This window comes from Quercus robur, chromosome 2, assembly GCF_932294415.1.
Source record: "Quercus robur chromosome 2, dhQueRobu3.1, whole genome shotgun sequence".
NCBI lineage: Eukaryota > Viridiplantae > Streptophyta > Magnoliopsida > Fagales > Fagaceae > Quercus > Quercus robur.
This window is the reverse complement of record NC_065535.1, coordinates 77,848,656-77,867,180: the sequence shown is the minus strand read 5'-3', so window position 1 is coordinate 77,867,180 and position 18,525 is coordinate 77,848,656. Positions and strand designations below refer to the sequence as shown.

The 18,525-nt window shown below is 34.7% G+C and overlaps 2 protein-coding genes, 1 non-coding gene and 1 pseudogene across 4 annotated transcripts; 3 read left to right on the top strand and 1 right to left on the bottom strand.

Annotated features, from left to right (window-relative positions):
• Positions 1-1,056, bottom strand: part of LOC126703746 (cullin-3A-like) — a 32,530-nt pseudogene extending 31,474 nt beyond the window's left edge.
• Positions 1,057-5,272: 4,216 nt separating this feature from the next.
• LOC126715143 (cullin-3A-like) lies at positions 5,273-10,249 on the top strand. 2 transcript variants are annotated; one of them, XM_050415596.1, is made up of 2 exons: positions 5,273-5,748; positions 8,091-10,249. In XM_050415596.1, the coding sequence occupies exons 1-2, from the start codon at positions 5,588-5,590 to the stop codon at positions 10,132-10,134; spliced, it is 2,205 nt and encodes a 734-aa protein (XP_050271553.1). In that variant the 5' UTR covers positions 5,273-5,587; the 3' UTR covers positions 10,135-10,249. The 2 variants fall into 2 exon arrangements, with proteins under 2 accessions (XP_050271553.1, XP_050271554.1); XM_050415597.1 differs by having other exon boundaries at positions 5,611-5,748; positions 8,074-10,249.
• Positions 6,885-6,987, top strand: LOC126716244 (small nucleolar RNA snoR109). The gene has a single exon (XR_007652057.1). It is a non-coding gene; the product is annotated as a small nucleolar RNA snoR109 (small nucleolar RNA).
• A 1,871-nt stretch (positions 10,250-12,120) lies between the features above and the next one.
• LOC126715142 (40S ribosomal protein S9-2) lies at positions 12,121-15,617 on the top strand. The gene is made up of 3 exons (XM_050415595.1): positions 12,121-12,336; positions 13,371-13,752; positions 15,200-15,617. Exons 1-3 carry the CDS (start codon positions 12,309-12,311, stop codon positions 15,381-15,383), a joined length of 594 nt encoding a protein of 197 aa, XP_050271552.1. The 5' UTR covers positions 12,121-12,308; the 3' UTR covers positions 15,384-15,617.
• The last annotated feature ends 2,908 nt before the right edge of the window (positions 15,618-18,525 follow it).

The following is an 18,525-nucleotide window of genomic DNA, read 5'->3' as shown; positions in this document are numbered from 1 at the left end:
TAGCCCAATATCTGAGACAATTCATGTTAGCCCATTAATCACCACAATTAAAAAGAATAAAATAGTCTCTCTCCTTTTCAATGTGGGATTAAACATTTTTCACAACTCTTCATCTTCCATATTCACTCCCACATCTTTACATTTATGTTATAACATTTACTCATTTTAATTATTTAATATTAAAATGCTCCAACAGTACTCAAAAGAGGAATTCAAAGCATTCTGGAATGTATTGTCATTGTTAAATGCCAAACTGATGATTTTGTCAAATTTATCCTTCAAATCCAGTAGACATTGCACAAAGTTGACAGGATCCTTCAACCTTTCTAGATCAGCAACTAGCTGCTTACCAGTATCCCAAATGTATAAATTCAATACATCCCTTACTATTGAAAGTCCAGCAGGTACCCTGCGGAACAAGTTATACTGCATGCCCAAGTCCTCATATTTGTCATTTACAATCATATCAAGTAAGGCCATGTTCTCTATCTGGAATAGTTTGTGCATGTGACTTTCAATCATCTCCTTTTCGACCAGCTTAGCTATCTTGTCTAAACTTTTGGGATCCAAATAATGGGACACTCTTTCGATGTCTTCATTCAGACATCTCTCAGCCTTTAAATAATCCCTGCAATCACAAGACTCAATGAACTGTTGAGACTTGAGACTGTAAAAATCAGCTGAAACTTCAAGAAAAGGCTGCTCAAAGTCTTCGTCGTAAACTGAAGAACCTAAATCTTTTAGCATTTTTATGATATTCCTCATTAATTCCCTATTTATAACTTCACCATTCCTTTCTCTATAAACAAGCTCAAGAAGTGTATCCCGAAGCCTAGTGCGGGGCATAACAATATCTCTCCACAAATTGAACCCAAGCTCAAGAATTGGGGTTTTGTGGGTGCGTGGGATGAAAGCTATCTCCATGTACATCAATATATTTAGGATCATTTGCAAAGCCTTGTTATGATCTGCCCATCTCTGGTTCAGCTCTTCCAAAAATAACTCTTCCTGAGCATCTTCAATCAATTTAGATATTCCGCTTAGATGAGAAGTCATAGTAATCACAAGTCCGGAATAGAGTTTCTCTCCAAAATTGTGCAGCACCATTTCATAAGCATGCCTGAATGTATTTAAACATCAGAAAATACAAAGTTTTCTTATGTGAAAAAAATATGCAATACTGATCCCAGAGAAACATATTTAAATGGGAGGATAATCCATTGTAAAAATTATAACAGGGAAAAAATGAAAAGGAAAATAAAAGTGACAAAAACAACAATATAAACACCAAGGTAATGGATGACATAGAAACGTCAAACACTCCAACCCTTAACTTTGATATAGGACTTGTATCCAGTTAAGTCCATAGATAAAGACAGTTTCCACTAAAACATCAAAATAAATTTAACAAAGGATTCTGCATACAATGAGAACACCTTCGAAAAGCTAATTCTAGTACATCATGTTCTGCATTGGTTTGTGATGGAGCAACCAATTAGAATAGAATGTCATACTTTCTTCGCACTTCAAACATTTATTCAACCTTCACAGCCGTTATTTGCTCTCCCACATTGATTTAGAATGGAGTTACAAGCTTAATGACTTTAAAATTCATAAACTTAATTCCTAGTTGAGTTGAGCCAAGAAATGTAGATGCAAACATTAAACCAAGCAATGTGATGTAGCAGTGTGATAACTTAACTAGCCCCAACCAGACTCGAACAAAAATCAGATGTGATGTAGCAATGTGATAACTACATATATGTCCTACTACCAATCTAGCATGGAGTATTGAAGTAAGTATGATATGCTTCAAACAGGTTCAAGTTAACCATAAAATGGACTGTGAGTCAAATTTTCTGCATCAATTTGAAAATATTTCCTTTTCCTTCCAAATAACTAAACCAAATTTCACCATGCTCTCTACCACACTTCAAACCGTTAGACAAAGCTTTTTTTTTTTTTTTTAAGAGAGTATCAACATATGACATTCACTACTAATAATAGCTCTTTATCATCAGACTAAGACACCAATCGATTTTTTATGTAGGCAGAGATTGAACCCCTCAGTTGAGCTAATTGAAACCCACAAACATCATCAAAGCTAAATGGAAACATACTTAGCAAAATGTTAACATACATAACACAATAACCAAAAGAACCCACAAACTTGAGCTGCAAATAGACCCAATCAAAAATCATCTGTCTGTGTCAATTTTGAAAGATAAACACAGTACAATAATCAAATCATCCAACTTAATAAAAGAAATGCTAAATTTTTCATTCTTAAAGTGTGTAACAAATAAAACCCTATAGTTTCAAAAATGACACATTAAACCTGTAATTTGAAAAAGCAACACATTAAATCCTAAGGGATCAAAAATTAACAAATTAAACCCTCAACTCACATAGCTATATTACAGATCAAACACAATGTCGTTCTACTTGAATAGCTTCGGATTTAATTTATTACTTTTTATAACTTGAATGTTGAATTTATTAGGATATTTTAAAGTACCCGTACTAAATTATAGAGTTTAAAATGTAATTTTCTATTAAAACCCAATAAAAAAAAGAATTTATTAATCTTATAATTATACTAAAACATTCAAAAGAAGAATAAATAATAAAAAAAGAAAATGGGGGCAAAAGATATTATATTTATACCTATAAAGGTTTTCAAAAGAGAGGGTGCCAAGTTTGTGATTGGTCAAAATATCCATGATGGCATGCTCAAGAATCTTCCACGTGTTGTTTGCGTAGTTGGGATCCACCAATAACCGGTGCTTCAATATTTCCATCTCAAAGCGATTTCTCTTCATCTGAGACTGAGAGAGAGCACTCAATAAAATATAAATAAAAGATTAGAGTTTTAAGAGCCAAAAATTTTGATTAAAAAAAAAAAAAAAGCATTACCTTTGGTGATGTTAACAAACACCGATCAATGAGGTTTCACTGGTTCAGAGACTGAGTGAGAGAGTGTACTGAGAAGAAGTAAAAGTCTAATAATGATACACCGACTCCTCTAATCAGATAACTACCACTGTCCTTCAAAAACGGTTTCCAGTTAAACTGCATTTTTTTTTTCTTTTTAATTTGATAAAATCAAACTTTTTTTTTTCTTTAAAAAATAAAAGTCAACTTTCAACAGAGGTCTTATTTTAATAGAAGAATTAGAACACTTATATCAGTTGGTATATAATAAATAAAAAAATGTAAAATATACATAATTCCTGTATCAATCATTTGTGTTATCAAATTTTTTAAAATATATAAAAGGCTATTTTATTTTATTTTATGAAACAGAGAAAGTACAATACTATATAGGAGAAAAGGTAAAAGATTTGGTCCCATCCATTTATTTATTTATTTTAAATATAATGACAAATTTTCAATATATATATATATATATATATATAAATTTCTTCCCTCAAAAGTGCTTAAAATTTCCGGACATTGTTATTATTATTCTTTTACAAACCTCCTCGAGCTACAAAATTCAATCTAAACTTGACCTAACTTGAAGTTCAAAATATTTTAAAAATCTAACCCAACTCATCAACCCACATGATACCAACTCAAGACATTGGGTTGGGTTGAATTGGTTCCTCCTATTCGCAATCTGAATGCACTTATCAAAGTTTTAATGTTTTGATCATGTTTGTTGAAATTGAAGGAGAAACTATTTATTGCTAGATTATGTTGCATGGAAAAGATTGGAAAAGATTGTATTAGATTATTATAATAATTCCAATATTTAGTGGATTTGTGAAGTTGCTAAAATCCTATCATCTATTTTAAAAATTGGTTGGCAATAATTTAAAATTCTTAAAGGTTACTAATATATATGAGTGTCTAGTTTTTAATATTGTGAGAGTTTTAAATCTCCATATATCACATTTCCAACGATTTATAGGATGCAAACATCTCGAATAAAGATCTTACTACTAGGAGAAATGCTAAGAATCCCACATTATGCTATAGGCATGTAGATAAAATTCTTGTAATCTCATGCATCTAGCTAATTAGTTGAGATTAGATTGAGTTAGTTAGAATTTAAACGCGTGTAAAACATTAAACACATGACTTTAATTCTTAAAGCACGTGTTGAATTAGATAATCAATTATTTTGAGTCATGTGAACTAATGAGATAGGAGTTACTGTCCTACAAATTCATTTTTCTAATCCAATTGTCACCATGCGCATATCTTTCTCTCTTGATATTTCTCTTGAAGGGTGACTAGACTACCTGCAATAGGGTCAAATTCTTTTTAATTCTTATTCATCTATGTTAGATACAGATGGGTTCCTAATATGAGACACTAAAAATAATTTTAGGGACTCCACAATGGAGTTACCCTAAAACTTTAGCTAATTTTAATATTATAGAACACATAAGGTCTGTTTGGGATCCGCTTATTTTGCGAAAACTGAAAACTTTTTATTGAAAGTACTGTAGATAAAAATAAAAGTTAACTGAAATAGTACAGTGAGATTTATGAATAGTACCAAAAAGTGAAGTGAGGCTATGAATAATAGTAAAAATAAGTTAAATAATAAAATAAGTTGGCAAAAAAAAGCTATCTAAATAAACACATAGTATGTCCATGTTAAACTAATACTTTTATTAATGACCATCACTTTTTCAAGGATATTGAGAGGGGAGAGGTGAATGTGTGTGTGTGGATAGGAAAAATTATCTTATAGAGTCTACATTACAACATCTCCCTCACAATATGTTATATCCACACATTTAAAAGAATTCTATTGTTTTATTGTAGTGCCTTTTAAACCCTGTTTCATCTTTCCTTACATTTTCATCTTTTGATCTCCCACCCGCTCCATCAACTATCTCTTACCATGGATCGGCCTTTTCACAATACATGGGCCTCATGTACTTGTGAGGTCCATACACTCTGAGAGATACATTACAAATTAGAACAAATCAAGTATTTGAAGTATTCAATATGATTGATTTTTTTTTTTTTTTTTTTTGGAGGAAACAATATGATTGATTGATTGTATTCATATTTATATTTTTTTTATATAAATACAATGAAATTAAACTAGTTTGTGACAAGAAGAAATTAAAAAGAAAACTTTGAGACAAGAAAAGAATTAATCAAATTTACAATTTATTAAAAAAAAAAAAAACCCCCCACAAAAGTGTTTCCTTTTTTTTTTATTTTTTTTTTCTGCGACTGTTAAGTGTTAAGCACTTAAAAAAGAAAAAGAAATTTATTTTATTTTACTGTACGACTTTATCCATGACTGTTGTAGACTAGTATTTAAAAACCTTCGAGGTTTTTCTTCTTCCTTCGTCTTCAACATTTCTTTCTGCTACTCCCTTCAGTTCTTCCTCCCTTTTCTCACAACCAAACCCTAATTTCCCAATTCTCTCACAAAACCGTAATTTTTTTCATCGAAACCACTCTCGCTCTGTTATTCGCCTTTCGAAATTCGACCCCAAAACCTCTAGGGTTTTTAGGACCCGTGCCAATTCCCTTCTCAATTGAGGGATAATTCGGATTCGTATTGGATTAGGGTTTTTGAGACCTTGAACTGAGCTTCAAATCGGACCCGAATATGAGCGGTCAGAAGAAGAAGAACTTTCAGATAGAGGCGTTCAAGCACCGGGTCATGGTGGATCCGAAATATGCAGAGAAAACTTGGAAGATTCTGGAGCATGCGATTCAAGAGATTTACAATCACAATGCTAGCGGACTCAGCTTCGAGGAGCTTTATAGGTTTTCGCAATTTGTCCCCTCCTCTTTAATTCTTGGTTGCTTATATATGTATAATTTTACAGTTTTCTTTACTATAATCTTGTTTTATTTTACTTTTTCTTTATTGGGTTTTTTGGGCTTTGATCGTTTGCCTGTGTTTGGAATCAGAGAAATGATTATGTTAATATTTAGAGTTGAATTGTATTTGATAATTGTTCAGTCAAAAAGGAAAGAATGTTCAAAGATTTGAGGTTTGTAAGAGAGCATGATGGGAATTGGTTATTAGGTATGTGGGAAGATTAGGAAATAACTGAAAATTGTGCAGAAAATTTGACTTGTTGTCCGGTAACTCAAACCCGTATGAAGCTTATTGTTTTTAGTTTTTGGTAGTAGGAAATTTATTAAGGAATTGGAAATTATGAGGAAAAGGTGATTCACTGTCTGTTGTATTTTAACTAAAATGTCAAACCCATTTGAAGCATATTTGATATCCCGTGTAAGTTTGGTAGTGGGAAATTATGTAGCGACTGAAAATTATGCTGGAAATGTGACTTACTGTCTGGTTTATCCATAACTCAAATCCGTTTGAAGGATATTGTTTTTGCTTTAAGATATCCTGCATCAGTTTGGTAGTTGGAAATTTATGTAGTTTGTGCACTGCCATGTGATATCAGATTTGTTTTGAGACTGATTGAAAATTATGCTGAAAATGTGACTCGCTGTCTGTTGTATCCGTTACTTAAACCTGTTTGAAGCATATTGTTTTCACTTTAAGATATCCCACATCAGTTTGGTAGTAGGTAATTTGTGTAGTTTGTGCACTGCCATAATATATCAGATTTGTTTTGAGACCGTTTGAATGGTTCCTTATGCTGTGACAGTGGTATTTCAGTGCCTTTATTTTCCTCTGTTTTGGTGTACGCTGCAAAGACCCAACATCTCTCAGTTTCATTTCTCTTCATTCCTTCATTTTCCCTACCTGATGCCTTCGTTTTGTCCCCCCCCCCCCCCCCCCCCCCCCTTTTCTGAGCTTTTGTGCTAACCTGATTAGATTATTCTTATTATTTTTTTCTGTTGGTGTTTTTTAATTATGATGTAAGGCTACATGTACCAAGAGAAGGGAGTCAACTTGTACCCTTAATCTTGAATTGCCAAAGCGGCTGTAGCCAAATCAGACATCTGAGAGAAGTTAACTGGCCGGTTGTTGTGAGATCCCTTTGGTCTATGTTGACTAATCTGCTTACCGAACTTCTCATATTGATAGTTGAATTTGCTGTCAAATCTGCAACTTTGACTTTCAAGTTTATGGATTAACTGCAAATCTGAACCAATTGTGACTAATACATACACAGGTTGGAGGGCTATCCCCAGCTCAAGCCTACGAATTTCATATACTAGACATGAACCCAGAGATACTCATGTATTCTACAGCTATAGGTTTTGGGAAGGATTTATCATTTTTATGCTTGTCAAGAAAAATATTTGATTATCAAGATGCTTTTACTGCCCAGTAGGAATGCAAGAATAGGGTTAGCTTAGGAGTTGCTTCACTTAGTGTTTGTAACTTTGTACTATGACATTAGCAATTAACATGGGTTTTTGAAAATTCTTTAGCTCATTCAATTAGGAACTTCAAGGTGATGAAACTTAAAATCATTAAGCTTGTAATTCCATGCTGCATCACTGCAGGGGACCAAAAAATGTATGCTGAGGTTGAATTCATGTTTCAAGTATGGAGAAAATATGACACCTCATTTGTTCACTCCATCACAAACCGACTTGCTAGAATTAACTGCCCGTGATTTTGAAAGGTGTTCTCATAGTTTGTAGAATCCAGTTTTATATATACATGATTTTTATGTTTTATTTGAAATTTGTCATTATCTATAGACTTAACTGGTTATAGAAGTCTTGTATAAAATTAATAGGTTAAAGTCTTAGACGTTTTTATTCCATCCATTGTGTTTGTGCTGTTATTTTTTGGTTTTCTTACCTTCCATTCATTTCTCTCTTTTCTTTTTTCTTGTTACTGAATTTGCCATTCTATCTGTTAGTGTGGTTTAACTTGGTTGAAATGTATTGTCCTGCCTCATCATAAGTATAACTTGGTTTGCTCGAGTTAATCCTATGGCATTTGGCAAGGTCCTGCTAATTGTTGTAGCTTCATTCCAAAGCTTTTCATATAACTAAATATATATCTGTCCCACATCCTTTCTTTTTGTCAAGTCATTTTTTCTTAATGTGGTAAAGTGACTGAATTTCAATTGAATTGAATATTATCAAATGTGTGAGATGCTGATAATAATTTTTTCACAAAACATTACTTTTTATTTTGTGATTTTTAAGATTCCAAATACATTCAGGAATGCTTACAATATGGTGCTGCACAAATTTGGAGAGAAACTCTACTCTGGACTTGTGACAACTATGACTTCTCATCTAAGTGATATATCTAAATCGATTGAAGCTGCTCAGGGAGAGTTATTTTTAGAAGAGCTGAACAGAAAATGGTTAGATCATAACAAGGCATTGCAAATGATTCGAGATATATTGATGTATATGGATAGAACTTTCATCCCAAGCACCCAAAAAACCCCAGTTCATGAGCTTGGGTTGAATTTGTGGAGAGATGTTGTTATCCACTCCAGCAAAACCCAAATTAGGCTTCAGGACACACTTCTTGAGCTTGTTCATAGAGAAAGGAATGGTGAAGTCATAAATAGGGGTTTGATGAGGAGTATTATAAAGATGCTAATGGATTTAGGTTCGTCTGTATACCAAGATGACTTTGAGCAGCATTTTCTTGAAGTTTCAGCTAATTTTTACGGTCTTGAGTCTCAACAATACATTGAGTCTTGTGATTGCGGAGATTATCTAAAGAAGGCTGAGAGACGTCTCAACGAAGAAATGGAGAGAGTGTCCCATTATTTGGATGCCAGAAGTTTAGAAAAGATAACAAATGTGGTTGAAAAGGAGATGATTGAAAATCACATGCATAGACTAGTCCATATGGAGAACTCAGGATTAGTTAATATGCTTGTGAATGACAAATATGACGACTTGGGAAGGAAGTATAACTTGTTCCGTAGGGTAGCCAATGGTGGACTCTTAATAGTAAGGGATGTCATGACTTCATATATTCGGGATACTGGTAAGCAGCTAGTTACTGATCCAGAAAGGTTGAAGGATCCTGTAGACTTTGTGCAACGTCTCCTGGATTTAAAGGATAAATATGACAAAATCATCAGTTTGGCATTTAACAACGACAAGACATTCCAAAATGCTTTGAACTCCTCATTTGAGTACTTCATAAATTTGAATGCACGGTCACCAGAATTCATTTCTTTGTTTGTGGATGACAAGCTCCGTAAAGGATTGAAAGGTGTTAGTGAGGAGGACGTGGAGGTTGTACTGGACAAGGTTATGATGCTTTTCCGTTACCTTCAAGAGAAAGATGTGTTTGAGAAGTATTACAAACAACATTTGGCGAAGAGGCTTCTTGCAGGGAAAACTGTCTCTGATGACGCAGAAAGAAGTTTGATTGTTAAGCTCAAAACTGAATGTGGATATCAATTTACATCTAAACTGGAAGGTATGTTCACTGATATGAAGACCTCTCAGGATACAATGCAGGGCTTCCATGAAAGCCTTGGTGCTGAGTTAGGGGACAGCCCCTCGTTAACTGTCCAGGTCCTCACCACAGGTTCATGGCCAACTCAACCAAGTGCTACATGCAACCTTCCAGCAGAAATACTGGGTGTATGTGAGAAGTTTAGGAGTTATTATCTTGGGACCCACACTGGGCGTAGGCTCTCTTGGCAAACAAACATGGGTACTGCTGATTTGAAAGCAATCTTTGGAAAGGGCCAGAAGCATGAGCTGAATGTTTCCACTTACCAAATGTGTGTACTTATGCTTTTCAACAATGCTGACCGGTTGAGCTATAAAGAAATTGAGCAAGCCACAGAGATACCTGCCTCAGACTTGAAGAGATGCCTACAGTCTCTAGCCTGTGCCAGGGTGAAGAGTGTCTTGCGGAAGGAACCTATTGGCAGGGACATAGCTGAGGATGATGCTTTCTCCGTCAATGACAAATTCTCAAGCAAGCTTTACAAGGTAAGAATAAGTACAGTGGCCGCACAACGGGAGTCCGAACCTGAAAATCAGGAAACGCGGCAGAGAGTGGAGGAAGACAGGAAGCCTCAGATCGAGGCAGCAATTGTGAGAATCATGAAGTCAAGGCGGGTGCTAGATCATAATAACATTGTTGCTGAGGTCATAAAGCAGCTGCAGTCACGGTTCTTGCCAAACCCCGTTGTTATAAAAAAACGAATCGAATCCCTTATTGAGCGGGAGTTCTTAGAGAGGGATAAAAATGATAGGAAACTGTATCGGTACCTTGCTTAAGAAACTGTATTATTGGCAAGGCCTGTGTGGTTGTATCCTCAATTTGGTGAGTTGGAATATTGTTCTTGAATTAATCCAGGCTTGGATAAGTTTCAATGAATTTCATTACAGTGCATCCCTGTTTCATCAAATCTATTAGCTCGTTTTGCTTCAATTTCTTGGGGTTTTGAGTTTTGGATGGGATTTATTAGTGCTTTCTGTTTCTGCCTTAGATAACTAATGTTGGCAGTCCTCGTTATTTGCACAGCAGAGAGTTGCCATGAACTCGTTGAATCTCACAGGCAAAAAAAATGGCTGATGATAGATTAACAAAATCAAAAAGGTCACTTTGTTAAATTTGATCTTATTTGGTTTTATTTCACTCTTATTCTTTTTTTTCTTTTTTTTTGATGGGTATTTCACTCTTATTCGTTATTATGAGTAACATTCTTTTAAATTAAAATTTTCCTTTTTGATAATTTAAAGATTTGATAATACGATTTAAGTTCATTTTAAAGAGGATATATAAAATTTTTAAGAACTCTATGGATAGAGCTGTCCTAAAAACTAAAACAAATGTGAATTGATATAGGTTAACAAAAAGAAGGAATCAACGCTATAGTTTCGCGAACAATTGACATACAAAATAAGAAATGTTGGAACCGGAGAAAAGTTGGAATAGGAGAGCACTCAAATTAGGGTGGACTTTCTCAAATATGCCTACATTGCAATGCTATATTTAAAACTAATTGCCTAGATAATTAGTATTATTTTCTTTTTCTTTTTAAGGCAAATGAAATACTTAAGGACGTTCATTCAACTCGCTAACTTAACAAACATAACCCAGCGTGACCTAATCCAACCTGAGGTATCTGGTTGTTTTTTCATAGGTTGATGGGTTTGGTTGGGTCCTAATTCTTTTTAAAAGTTTGGGTTGATAATATGCTCAATACAACTAACTAGACTCAAGTCATGCTATTAATAGTTTATAAAAAATATTTATATTCCAACTTTCTTAGTTTGATTTCTTTTGAATTTTAAGACTTGGTTTAAATTTATTTGTCTGATTTATTTTATTATGTTCTATACTTAAATTTTTAACGGAATTGAAATATTATGCCAAATTGTGCGAGAACAAAGTTTCTCTCCAAATTAGTTTGAAGAGAAACCCTTCAAACTTATCATATATCTCTTTTTCGAGAGTGAATTTTGAAAATTTAACCGTTAAATTTCATGTTCCTTATGTTCTTAACATGCCTATCAAATTTCGTTCAAATCGGATTTTATTTACTATGTGATCAATGAACTTATTTTTTATACACAATTTTAGATTACAAAAACTTGAAATTTTAACATTTATTTGATGACATAGCAATTGATCTTCTTGAAATTTTGCAAGCATGAAGGATATAATAAGAACATGCAATTCAACGGTTAAATTTTCAAATTTCACACTCAATATAAAAATATATGATAAGTTTGAAGGGTTTCTCTCAAAACTAGTTTGGAGAGAAACTTCTAGTTTGGAGAGAAACTTTATTCATTGTGCAAATTGTGATAATTTTATTGAATAGTGTATTTAATTAATTGAATACAATCCAATTTTTTTTATTATGCCTAACAAAATTACCCTTCCCCGATAACCTAACTCAATTTTTATGAGTTGAGTTGGGTTAGAGATTTATCAATCCGAAGAGTTCGAATATTTAAATATCTTAAACCTAACTCAATCCATTCAATTCACTCTCTAGCAATGATTGCAATGGCTTTTCAAGAGGACAACGATATTTGCACACAACCTATACACACCGTGCAACATGGGCCATATTTTCACCATTTCATAATTTTATTTGAGAATCTGTTTGGAAAACACGATTTCAAAAAGTTTGCATATGTTGTATCGTATGCAACAAGATTTTACCGTTTCAAAAAATTGAATAGGGTTTAAAAAAAAAATCTGATTCGGATCCCAGCCCAAAACCTATACATAGTGTTGTCAAAGTTTAAAGCCCAAAACTCCATAAACAAACACAGCCCAATTCTGATAGGCCCCCACGAAATAACTTATGGGCAAAAAGGTAATTTGCGATTGGCAATTAGGGTTTTAGGGTTTGCCCGTATATATAACCAAACGTTGTTTCATTTTGTGCCCTCTCGTCTTGTATCTCTGTGCACCTCTCTGTTGATCCGAAGCAATGGTGCACGTCGTTTTCTACCGCAACTGTATGCTCTCACTTTCTCTGAGATTTCATTCAGATCTGAGATTTGATTTAGGGTTTATTATTTTATTAGCTAAGTGGTTATGTTTGTGTATGCACTTTTTTTTTTTTTTTTTTTTTTTGTTGTTGTGTGTGTGAGATTTATTTGTTTGTTAAATTGATCTTTGATAATTATGCATTGATTTTATTGGATACGCATTAGGTTCAGTTGGTTTTTACTGTTTCGAGTTGTACATTGTAACTTTCTTAGCTATTTGCCTCGTTTGTTTGCTGAGAAAAACGACGAAATGTAAAATGATTAATGTTACTTAGAAAAAAATGTTATATTTTGATTCAGAATTGATCTTTCAAGCTGTGCCTAATACGATCAAATAGCTGGTTGAAAGGGGATTTTTTTTACAAAAAAAAAAAAAAAAAATCCATTTTTGTAAATACCCAATAGAAAATATGAGGCCCTGTAATTTGATATTCATTTGGGTTAGTCTAATTTTATAGCTGTACAAGCTTCTATTATGTTGTTTCTTAATAAATGAATTTTATGACATTTCTCATACGTAATTGCCTTAATGATCTGTACATTTTTAATACAAAATCGAACCTAAGCTTGTTATGGGTTTTTGCTCCAAAATCTTATGTTGTAGTTTATGAGAGGAATAGAAAAAACTGAGAAACAATCAATTGGGATTTGTTACTTAGAAAAGTGTAATGTGTAGGTTAAAATTAGTCTTCTAAAAACTGTGCCTAATGCAATAACCTGGCTAGTCGTAAGTAGCTCTACGATTCTTGTCTAGAGTAAGAGACCCAGTTTTTTTTCCATGTTCAATTGGGTCGGTTTAACATTGTATTTGTAGAAGCTTTTGGGTTGTTGTTACGTCATAAATGAATAATTTATGAAATTCCTCATGCATTACGTGATTTCCCTAATTGTTACAGAAATGATCTGTACAAAGATTAAATATAATGATTTACGTGTTGAATTTTGACATTGTAGTTAATGGTTCATCTGTATATTAACTTTGCAATGGTGGTTGGTTTTAGATGGGAAGACTTTCAAGAAGCCGCGTCGTCCATATGAGAAGGAGCGATTGGACCACGAACTGAGGCTTGTGGGAGAATATGGGCTCCGATGTAAGAGGGAGTTGTGGAGGGTTCAATATGCTTTGAGCCGCATCCGAAATGCTGCCAGGGAGCTTCTTACTCTTGATGAAAAGAATCCTCGTCGGATCTTTGAGGGTGATGCCCTTTTGCGTAGGATGAACAGGTATGGACTTTTGGATGAGAGCCAGAACAAGCTTGATTATGTCCTGGCCTTAACCGTGGAGAACTTTCTTGAGCGCCGGCTTCAAACCCTTGTGTTCAAGTCGGGTATGGCCAAGTCTATTCACCATGCTCGTGTGCTTATTAGGCAGAGGCATATCAGGTATAAATTCTGTTTTATTCCCACAAAAAATGACTAACATTGTTTAAATTTTTATTTTGTTTTATCCTTTTATGTTTTACATATACACAGATTATGTATAACTAGTTTGATTGGCTAATGCATTGTGGTAAATAGAATTTATGAAAGTGTTATTTGTTATCTTAGTTATTCACTTAAAGATGCTTAGGACCCGTTTGGTTTGTAAATTGTTATCATTCAATTTTCATCACTTATCACTTAAAATACCCCAATTTCCCAAACCCCACTCATCACTCAGTTCCCGTTACTTTGTTTCAAAAAAAAAAACCCAAAAGTTAAACATTGCGGCTGATAATTATGAAAATGCCATTGGAAACTGAGTTATGGAAATTGAAAACGCCTAAAATGTGTTTTCAATTTCCATAACTCATCACTCAAAAATCAAAGAATTGAGTAATGAAAACAAGGGTTGAAAACTAAGCCAAACAATTTTATTTTTTTTGTGGGACCCACACAATTTGGATAATGGAAACAGAAAACTGAGTGATATCACTCAAAACTCATCCCATCCAAACAAGCTCTTAGTAATTTTTCTGTTCTATAGCTAGTAGCTGCTTGGTGAGCTAGTAAGAATGAAAACCAGTGTCTGTTGTTTGTCTGTGAAATGTGTTTTGCTTTTCAATGCCTTTCACTTATATTGTATTTGTCTCTACATTAATGACATTGATGTTTTCCTAGTTCCTGTTTGTGCATGTTCTTGTAGTTTTACATCTGTATATAACTTTCCGCACCTCTGCCTAAGTGCAACCAAACCACATTATGATCACTACCTTTTCTTAACTTAAAAGATGCTTGGTGATTTTTCTGTTCCATAGCTAGTAGCTACCTGGTGAGCTAGTTAGAATGAAAACACCTGTGTCTGTTTCTGTGAAATGTATTGTCCTTTTCACTGCCTTTCACTTATATTGTATTTGTCTCTACATTAATGGCATTGATGTTTTGCTAGTTTCTGTTTGTCCATGTTCTTGTAGTTGTACACCAGTACGTAACTCTCCTTGCCTCTGTCTAAGTGCAATCAAACCACATTATGATCACTACCTTTTCTTAACACAGTATACATTCAGCTTGCACTGTAGTTGTGTGTACCTTTGCTTCATGTTCAGTATTCTTTTAAATGTATTTAGTTTTAGGATTCTTTTTATCTGGTTCTGGGGTATTTGATGCCATGTGTGCTTCTGTGATGTCCTTGTTACATGGTGCTGAAACAGCTCCTGGCCACTTGAATAATCTCTTTTATAGCAGCTTAATGTTGATTGTCCAGTGCTATATTGATTTTCGTAGGAGGATTTAAGTATCTTTCGTGCCTATCATATGCATGTTTAGCCATGTCCTTTCACATTTTATATTATCTAATAGTTTCTTTAAACTCTCAGAATCTCACACATTCATCCACTTCTTTCCTTGTCAGGGTTGGGAGGCAGGTGGTTAACATACCATCTTTCATGGTGAGAGTTGATTCTCAGAAGCACATTGATTTCTCTCTTGCTAGCCCCTTCGGAGGTGGTCGCCCTGGAAGAGTGAAGCGAAAGAACCAGAAGGCAGCTGCCAAGAAGGCTTCTGGTGGGGATGGAGGTGAGGAGGATGAAGAATGAAGCTTAGGCTAGCTCCAACCCTAGGAACTATTTGAGATTTTTTCCTATCTGGCATCTTTATGTTCGGCTTTTGTTCGCGTACCTGACATTTGTTTTCAAATCTTTATCCTAGTGAATTTTAGTACATGTTTCATTTTGGTTTATTTGGAATAGAACTCGAAAGCACTCCTATGGATCACCATGATTTTGTTTAATCAATGAAAATTTTGGCAGTTGATGCCTATATCTATTTTATTTGGAAATTGTAGATTCATGTCCGTTTAAGATTTAATGCTGCATTTTGACCTAGATTGTTCAACATTTCCTATCATCATCGATTACATGTGATGGAGGATATGAATGGTTCTTGTTTCAACTAGTGCACTTTGTTAGATGGTCAATGGTTTGTATATTATGAGCTATTATTAGCTTAGTTGTATTTAACACGCCACAATCACTGGTTTCTGTTGATAAGTTGTGAAGTTCTGATCTTGCTATTTACCAATTTGAAAAGGGGCAAGACTTAGGTACAATTCTTAGGTGCTGTTTTTTGGATTCCTCTTTTAAAATTTTGCCATTTGGATTTTTTCTCATGAGATAGAAGTGTATTTTTTAGTTAAGTAGTTACATAGTTGAATTTTAAGAAGGAACTTAGGAAAAAGCACTTAAAGTTCTGTACTTAAGTTTAAGATACTTACCTAAGTTTTGTCTTTAAAAAAGTGTTTTACCATTGGTTGTTGTAGGTTCTCAAGTTGTGAAGTTTTGATCTTGTTACCTACCATTCTACCAATAAAAAAGTGTGCCAATAGATTTGGTTATTAAATTTAGATAGATTTGCAAGAAGTCTCTTTTCTCTCTTGATGGAATGTGCCCAGTTAAACACGCATCATTAACACCAAGTCATCCCGTTTTGCTTGCATTTCAATTTCAGCTTTACCCCTTTCTTGGCACCTAGGCTTCCTGTTTTTGCTTGCACTTCAAATATGGGCAGCTTGGCCTCTTCTCTGACTCGTGCACGGTTTTTGGATCTGATATTATGTCACGGTTTTCATTTGAAAACCTATTTTGGCAAAGCTCCTGCCACCAGACTCCACCTGTTACCTGGGTCCCTTTTGAAACCAAACACACCCTTGCCACGTTTGCATTATAAGCATTTCCACCATCAACCACATTTCATTTTTATTAACACAAGTGTCAAGGATACAAAAATTGCTCATGATGTCAAACTACGTTTGCATTATAAGCATTTCCACCATCAACCACATTTCATTTTTATTAACACAAGTGTCAAGGATACAAAAATTGTTCATGATGTCAAACTATGACAAGTTATAATTGGTGTAATATCATTTAGTGAGTTCTCTGATAATCTTATATTATTGACACCAATTATGAGACCTCAATCAAAAAAAAAAAAAAAAACACCAATTATGAGACCTCGACACCCAAAAATATTGTGAAAATTTTATGCCACAGACTTGGGCTTGTCAATTGCCATGTCATGTAAGTCCCGACAGAAATCTGGTTGGACCCGCTTCAACTAGTATCGGATGTGACCAGAATGCCAATTTCTAAACTCCACACCACGTGTCCCTATTATGTACTAAGCTCAGCTAACCCCAAAAAGCTATATAAGAGCATCCACAACAGTGGAGCTAAATTTTTAACAATTTAGCTCCACCAAAAGTTACTTTATCTATTTTACCTACACACATACTGCAGCAGTGGATCTATTTTAGCTTTCAGCATAATAAAATAATATAAACATCACAATAAAATATTATAACCACTACAATAAAATAATATATTTCACTACCAAAAAAATATTACACCACCAACCTCAACCACCTCTACCATCAACCACAGGCACAACCACCACCACCACCACCACCACCACTACCGGCAGTCCACAGCAAAAAAAAAAAAAAAAAAAAAAAAAAAAAAACCACAACAAGCACAAGCCCACTGCCACAAACACAAACACAAACACAAGATGGTAACTCTACAAAATCCTAATTCCTAATCCATCCCCCGCCAGCACATCAGATCAAATTCTGATTTGTCATAATATGGGCCAGTCTACATTCACCATTTGAGTGTCCAGTGAATTTAAAACAGTTGCAGCTGCAAAAGAGGAGAGAGAGGAAGAAAAAAAAAAGTCAGAGAAACCCCCCCCAAAAAAAAAAAAAAAAAAATGCACTTAAGCGAGAACTAAGGAATAGAGGGAAACGCCTTCGTGGTGAGCGGTGGGCTTGGATTCGTACGCTCCGCTCTCTGCTTGGAGCTCGTCAGAAGAGGGGCTAGCTAGGTCCGAGCCTTTGATCTCCGAACCACCTCCCCTTGGTCCCAACACCTCAAAAACAACGGCGATCGGCGCTGGGCAGCGAGGAGTGGTCGGTGCTGGGCTGGGCTTCGATCAGCGATCGGTGCTGAGGAGTGGTCGACGTTGGGCTGGGCTTCGATCGGCGATCGGCGCTAGGCAGCGAGGAGTGGTCGGCTTTGGGATGGACTTCGATCGGCGATCGGCGCTGGGCTTCGGAGGACTGAGCAGAGAGGCTGGTTTGATTAAAATGGAGGACTGGAAGATGAAGAAAGAGGAAGAAAGAAGTGACACCGGAGAGAGAGAGAGAAAAGAAAGAAAAAGGAAAAAAATATTTTTTTAATAAAAGAAGAGAGAGAAATTTAATATAATAATATTTTTTTCTTTTAGATGTGATGAACAGTGCACATCTATTTATAGATGTGCACTGTAGCAATGGAGCTAAATTTTTTAGATTTAGCTCCACTGCTGCAGCAAGACTTTTGTGTTTGTGGAGCTAAATTTTAGTATTATAGCATTATAGCTCCACTGTTGTGGATGCTCTAAGACACTCAACCTCACTTGTGATTTTCTCTGCCATATGCACACCACTAAATCTCCAATAAAACAATAAATTAATATAAGAAAACAGTATTTGATAATTGATCCTGTGTATCAAACCGCAATTATACCACACAAGCATCCAAGGTAAACAGATTGATGGTGACCCAATACCCCAAAACCCAATCTCTATTTAACACCTAGTACCCCAAACCAGGATTAGTGGGGTGTCTAATCACTAATAATTATCACTTCAACAAATGAAAATAAAATCTTTTAGAAAGGTCCAAGAGACGTGGCATT

What these genes read in the sequence shown, in the direction of transcription:
- LOC126715142 (XM_050415595.1), top strand. Translation starts at nt 12,309, where the DNA reads ATGGTGCACGTCGTTTTCTACCGCAACT. An exon ending in CGTCGTTTTCTACCGCAACT is followed by an intron (nt 12,337 to 13,370) that starts GTATGCTCTCAC and finishes GGTTGGTTTTAG; the next exon opens with ATGGGAAGACTTTCAAGAAG. An exon ending in ATTAGGCAGAGGCATATCAG is followed by an intron (nt 13,753 to 15,199) that starts GTATAAATTCTG and finishes TTTCCTTGTCAG; the next exon opens with GGTTGGGAGGCAGGTGGTTA.
- LOC126715143 (XM_050415596.1), top strand. Translation starts at nt 5,588, where the DNA reads ATGAGCGGTCAGAAGAAGAAGAACTTTCAGATAGAGGCGTTCAAGCAC. An exon ending in AGCTTCGAGGAGCTTTATAG is followed by an intron (nt 5,749 to 8,090) that starts GTTTTCGCAATT and finishes AAATACATTCAG; the next exon opens with GAATGCTTACAATATGGTGC.